Source organism: Mesocricetus auratus, unplaced genomic scaffold, assembly GCF_017639785.1.
Source record: "Mesocricetus auratus isolate SY011 unplaced genomic scaffold, BCM_Maur_2.0 Super-Scaffold_100003, whole genome shotgun sequence".
In the NCBI taxonomy this organism is placed as follows: Eukaryota; Metazoa; Chordata; class Mammalia; order Rodentia; family Cricetidae; genus Mesocricetus; species Mesocricetus auratus.
In genome coordinates this window covers 119,081,163-119,086,628 of record NW_024429188.1, presented here as the reverse complement: position 1 = coordinate 119,086,628, position 5,466 = coordinate 119,081,163, and the positions used below count along the sequence as shown (strand labels likewise).

General features: G+C 48.6%; 1 protein-coding gene across 1 annotated transcript; it reads left to right on the top strand.

Moving 5' to 3' along the window:
* Positions 1 to 2,246: 2,246 nt before the first annotated feature.
* On the top strand, positions 2,247 to 5,053 carry LOC121139792 (accumulation-associated protein-like). Its single transcript, XM_040743792.1, has 4 exons — positions 2,247 to 2,405; positions 2,463 to 2,800; positions 3,142 to 3,270; positions 3,433 to 5,053. Exons 1-4 carry the CDS (start codon positions 2,247 to 2,249, stop codon positions 3,575 to 3,577), a joined length of 771 nt encoding a protein of 256 aa, XP_040599726.1. The 3' UTR covers positions 3,578 to 5,053.
* Positions 5,054 to 5,466: the final 413 nt, after the last annotated feature.

Sequence of the window (5,466 nt, the reverse complement as noted above, 5' to 3'; positions counted from 1 at the left end):
GGCTGGCCCTGTAGGACCAGATACTGGAAGAGTGTTTCTATTTTCATATGTGATGGGAAAGGCATCAAGAGGAGGATGGTATTGAAGGTCTGGTTAAGGCACAATCTGATACAGATTTGCCCATACCTCAGGCCTCCCAATCACCCTGATACCTGTATGACAATTTCCTTTGATATAAAACCTCCAACTTGGAGAGAAGCTTGTTAAGACAATGGCTGTTAAAAGAGAGGTGAAAAATTCCATCCTTCAAGGAAGCTTCTTAAACTTGGGAAGAAAATAACTCCAAAAAACTTCAGGAAGTCTCTGAAATTGACTAGTCCCTCTCCTTCCCCAAGCATACATCAGCTGTAAAGACATCTCAGAGTGTATCTCAAACAAGCTGAGCCACAAAGACGAGGCTCAGGCCAGTTGAGCCACATAAATGAAGCAGAATTCAGCCAAGCTCCTTGGAAGAAACTCAGACCACCTGAGCAACCTGAAAGAGACACTTCCTTTCTGATTAAACTGACTGTACGTTCTGCAGTGCACTTCAGGTTTCTAGAGCTGCCAGCAATGATGGGGTGGGTTTTGGTGTCACAACTTTATCTTTGAGTCATTTCTTCTTCTATAACTAACAACAATAAAATAATTTGTTGGTTCACCAACTTGGATTTTTGTGGTATCCTTACTTTGGGGTGTGCCCATTCCCTATATGGTAGAAGACATTTATTCACATGTCCCCAGAAACATTCTCACACAACACCTGGATACTCCAGAGCTGCACTCAGGTTTCTGGCCTAAATTTGGGACTGCCAAAGTCTGACTTCTCAACCCCACTGCACCAACCCTTAGTTGGCTGCTTTCCCATTGCTCCCCAAGATGTGTTCCTCAAGGACTGCCTGTGTAGTTGATAAAGCTGTACACACCACCAGACATTTCCCCATTCACATGACTATACTGAATAGGATACACAATAAAAAATCTTGATCCTAGCCCTCTGCCTGAGGCATCTATCCTGCTCTAAACTTGGTCAGTGGAACAGACCATCATCAAGAATATCCACATAGGCCTGGCAAAGGAAGTCTTCTGGGTACTGTTCCACCATGCCCTCTGGACCCTGAGAGGATATCTCCACTCATGGCAGGAATATGAAGTACCTCTGAGTATGATTGGGGACCATAGATTGAGGCTCCTCCCTCTTAGAAGTCAATAAGGCAATGGATCACTCTGTGGCTGCAGGACCTAGCCCGAATATCCTCGTACTTCATGGCCATCTGCAGCAGCAGCAGCAGCAGCCTGGTGTTCGCCCTTCACGTTTGCCTGCTCGCCCTTCTTCCACACCTAAGTCCCTCATAACCTGAATGCCCCCAAGCAGGAAACACAATTGGGCAGACAATCCCCACCAGGTGGGAAACACAGGAGAAGCTCTACCCCTGAAAGCACTCATAGCTTCACTGAGAGTGTAAATACGTCTCTTCCACATGAAAAATGGTGAGCTTGTGTGCTGGGCTCCAAACAGAGGCTGCTGCTGTGACAGATGGTTTCTATAAGCTCACCCTGCTTGTGGAGCACAGTAATCGAGGGCTGGGATGATCTTACACTTTCAATCACACTAATCAGTATCACTAAGCCATGCCCAGCTGAAGAGCACTGAATTGTGTATGATGATGTTGTGGGTACAGGAGGAACCATTTGGGCGGGGCAGTTGGGCGGAACCATCATAGCAGGGTCCTAACAAGTCAGGGTGTTCGGGACACTGATCAGTCAGCTTGCACAGGATCTCTGAATACCCAGGTAGCACCACCCATCCACTCGTGCTGCTGGGCTGAGCTTCCGAAGCCTCAGGCTTGTTGGGTCAGTGCCACTCATGGGCAGGGCAGCTTGGAGGAAATCTATATTGGAGGGCCCCATTAGTACAAGTTCCCTGGGAATGAACTGTTGAGAGAGCTGTAGGTTTTGGGTTCTCAGAGACATCCTCCTCCCCACCCCACGCCCCTCCGCGAGTCTGCACAGACAGCTAATTTACTGGAAACCAATCCTCGCGAGATCTTGTTTGCACATGCGCAGTGGTCCTCACGTGCTATTCCCTGTATAAACCCCGCTGCACTTGGCACAAGGACTTCCTTTTGTTCTCCGAGTGTGAGCAGTAAGGTTGTGTTAGTGGCGGGGGGAGGGGGGTTGGGTTGCTGAGAGGAAAGTCAGAGTAGTCATGCAGGACCCTGATGAGGGCCTAGATGGGAGAGCAGTGACTGAAGGAGGTGACAAGAATGGGCAGCAGAGTCCTCAAGCTCCCGAAACCCAGGCTAGCTCTCCAAGTTCGGCAACCGAAGGTGACCGTGGCAACTTCCCTCAGAGTGGCCCACAAGATTCCAGTAGCCCGGCTGCCCCTGGTAGCCCGGCTGCCCCTGGTAGCCCGGCTGCCCCTGGTAGCCCGGCTGCCCCTGGTAGCCCGGCTGCCCCTGGTAGCCCGGCTGCCCTGGTAGCCCGGCTGCCCTGGTAGCCCGGCTGCCCCTGGTAGCCCGGCTGCCCCTGGTAGCCCGGCTGCCCCTGGTAGCCCGGCTGCCCCTGGTAGCCCGGCTGCCCCTGGTAGCCCGGCTGCCCCTGGTAGCCCGGCTGCCCCTGGTAGCCCGGCTGCCCCTGGTAGCCCGGCTGCCCCTGGTAGCCCGGCTGCCCCTGGTAGCCCGGCTGCTCCAGGCAGTCCTGTAGGGTCCGGTGCAGCCGCTGAAGAGGCAGCTGTGGTTCCCCACAGCGAGCAGCCACCACTTGTCCCTGGACCCAGCGGAGATACGGCATCAACAACTGGAAATCGACTCCTGGAGTTGTATCCTTTTCTAAGAGACAGACCCTTGGCAGGGGCTACTGGAACATAGGGAGGCTAAAACTTCCATGGAAGGCTTTGGGGGCACGGTGCACAGCTAATTAGGAAATGGCCAGATGGCTGTAGTGTGGCCAGTCCAGTGCAGCGGTTGGCATCCTGGCAGGACAAGGAGACTCCTTGCCTTAGAGGGTTGAAGGGTATACAAGAAGACCTGAATCTCTGGAGAGGTGGGAGGTGACTAGGTTCGGGTGGCAGGAGGGCTCATTGCCAGACAGGCCTAGGAAATGTATCCAGGTAAAGGGAAACTAAGTAGTGGATGGTGCCTTAACCTTATCTCCCCACAGCTCTGTAACAGTGCCTTTCAGGTCTGCAGTGGAGGCAGACATGGCCCGCAGGTCCCTGGTCTCCAATGCCCGTCGCCAGCAAGTGATGGTTCAGCAGGAGTTCACTGTGAATGACAGTATCCTGTCTGTGTCAGTATCCCAAAAGTCTGGAGTAGGGGTGGACTCAGGATTGGGAGGCAGAGTGCACTCTAGAGCTCCCCTAATATAGACACGGGTGGATTTAATGTAAGCAGGACCTGAACAGATCCCTCGTCATTTCCCTGACGGTGTCTCTCCTTCTCTCAATTTTAGTAGGTGGACTACTGAAGACCCTGTGCTCTTCCGCATTTCCATCAACACTTTTCTTGACCAGCTGTCCCTGGTGATGAGAAACATCCAGCGCCTGGAGTTTGTGGCTGTTGTCAAACGAGGCCGAGGAAGAAGTCGTGAATCCTAACATGTTACTGGATACAAGAAAAGTCAGAGGCGTTTTCATGTTTTGAACAATTGCTATTTTGCCCTTAAAATTTCAGTGTTTCAATACTCTGTGTCATGTATTAGTCTCATGGTTGGATTGTTTCCCAGTGGCTGAAGGAATGAGCGTTTACATGTTACAGACAAAATAAAAATTAGCAAATATTTTTTCATCTGACTTTACTTTTGACTATGGCAAAAACTGCCAGGTTTTCTCATCTGTGTGCTTCTGTGGAGAAGTTCTGTAATTTAAATGTCTGAGTAGTCCAAAGTAATTTAAGACAATTTAGGAAATGGAAGGAAAATGAAATTACTTGCGTATAGTCGTACAACAAAAATTATTGACAATGTTTTTGAAGTGCAGGTGTTTGTATATGTACATGTTGATATTGTGAGGGTCACCTGTGTGCACATGCATGTGTCTGTGTATGTACACATATGAATGTTCTGTATATGGAGCCCGGGTGCCGACCAGGGATGCCTATTCTTGGGGGCCTGGATACCTTGTGGTTTTCTTTTCTTTTCTTTCTTTCAATATGGCCTCACAGTGATTAAGAAATTCCAATTTGGCTAGACCGACTGGGCAGTAGGCTATGGGGATCTGCCTGTCTTCATATGCCTAGAACTGGCATGACAATGTATTGCCTCCCCCTCCAGATTTTATGTCAGTACTTGAACTGAATACACATCTTCATACTTAAGCAGCAAGAACTTGACCAAACTTAATCATCTCCCTAGATCCAGCACATTTTTGAAGTAAGAAAATTTGGAACTCCTGTTGTAGCTCAATCCTTGGGTGCTTGCATAGCATGCTAGAAGTCCTGGGTCACAAGTAATATGAAAAATAAGAGTATATTTTAGCAATATACTTTTCTTTATATATTATATGCATGAATGCAGCTATAATATACTATATCTTTTACAAGGTATATTTCTTTTAAATACCATCTTTTCCATTTTCTAAAACTGCATTTAAATAACACGTAGTACTTTAGTGCTTTCCAAGGTAATTTCCCCATAATAACGAAATCTATGCATGAATACTTCTTTTCCTGTACTACATTTTAAGAGGGACACTTATTAAGTTAATTATCCATTTATTTTTTAAACTCCTGTATCTGTAGTATACAGATGTTCTCCTAAATGTACCTTCCCACAAAATAATAGTTGCATATGCTCATCACCGCTAGAGTGTCCACCTGCCAAAATTTACAATGGGCATCACGTGAGATCCTAAGAACATAGAAACAGCAGAGTGGGATATGTGTGGCTCCTGGACTTCCTTTCCGATTAGTGTAGAGCGGCACTGAGGTAATTGATTGTGCTTGTGAAGTAGTGCCTAGCTGTGTACAAACAGCTTGCATGCAAGAATCTTGCTAAACTCACTCATTAATTCTTGTGACTGTTTTGTAGGCCCCATCAGATATGTATGTGGGAATGTCAATAAAGACAGTTTCATTCCGTCCTAATCTGATACTGTTCCCTGATTGTTTTCTTTCTTCACTCTGTCTTGGATGCTCCTGGTCCTCCTCTCTGTCCTTGGTATGTTGCGGGGTGGGGGTGGGGGCGTCAGGCCCCTCCCAGAGCCCAGGCTACTACCTCCCGAGAGATGAGGTTTCATATGCAGGTGAACGGGCACAGACGCAGGCACCTGGCTCGGTTGGATTGGGCAGTTACCTATGGAGTGGTTCCATTTGTACAAGTTCCCAGGGCAAGGGCTGTGTGAGGGGAAGTGGCCTATTGGCCTTCAGAGAGGTGCCTTGCTCCCCAAGGCCTAGGGGAGTGAAGGCTCAGCTGGAACCAACCTTTGCAAGATCCTGCCTGCACAAGCACAGTGGGATTCACATAAGCACAGTATATAAAGGTGTGGAG

Bases quoted from the DNA above. Each gene is read 5' to 3' on its own strand.
- LOC121139792 (XM_040743792.1), top strand. From the start codon at position 2,247: ATGGGCAGCAGAGTCCTCAAGCTCCCGAAACCCAGGCTAGCTCTCCAA. The intron at 2,801-3,141 runs GTATCCTTTTCT...ATCTCCCCACAG, and splicing joins GGAAATCGACTCCTGGAGTT to CTCTGTAACAGTGCCTTTCA. The intron at 3,271-3,432 runs GTCAGTATCCCA...TCTCAATTTTAG, and splicing joins AATGACAGTATCCTGTCTGT to TAGGTGGACTACTGAAGACC.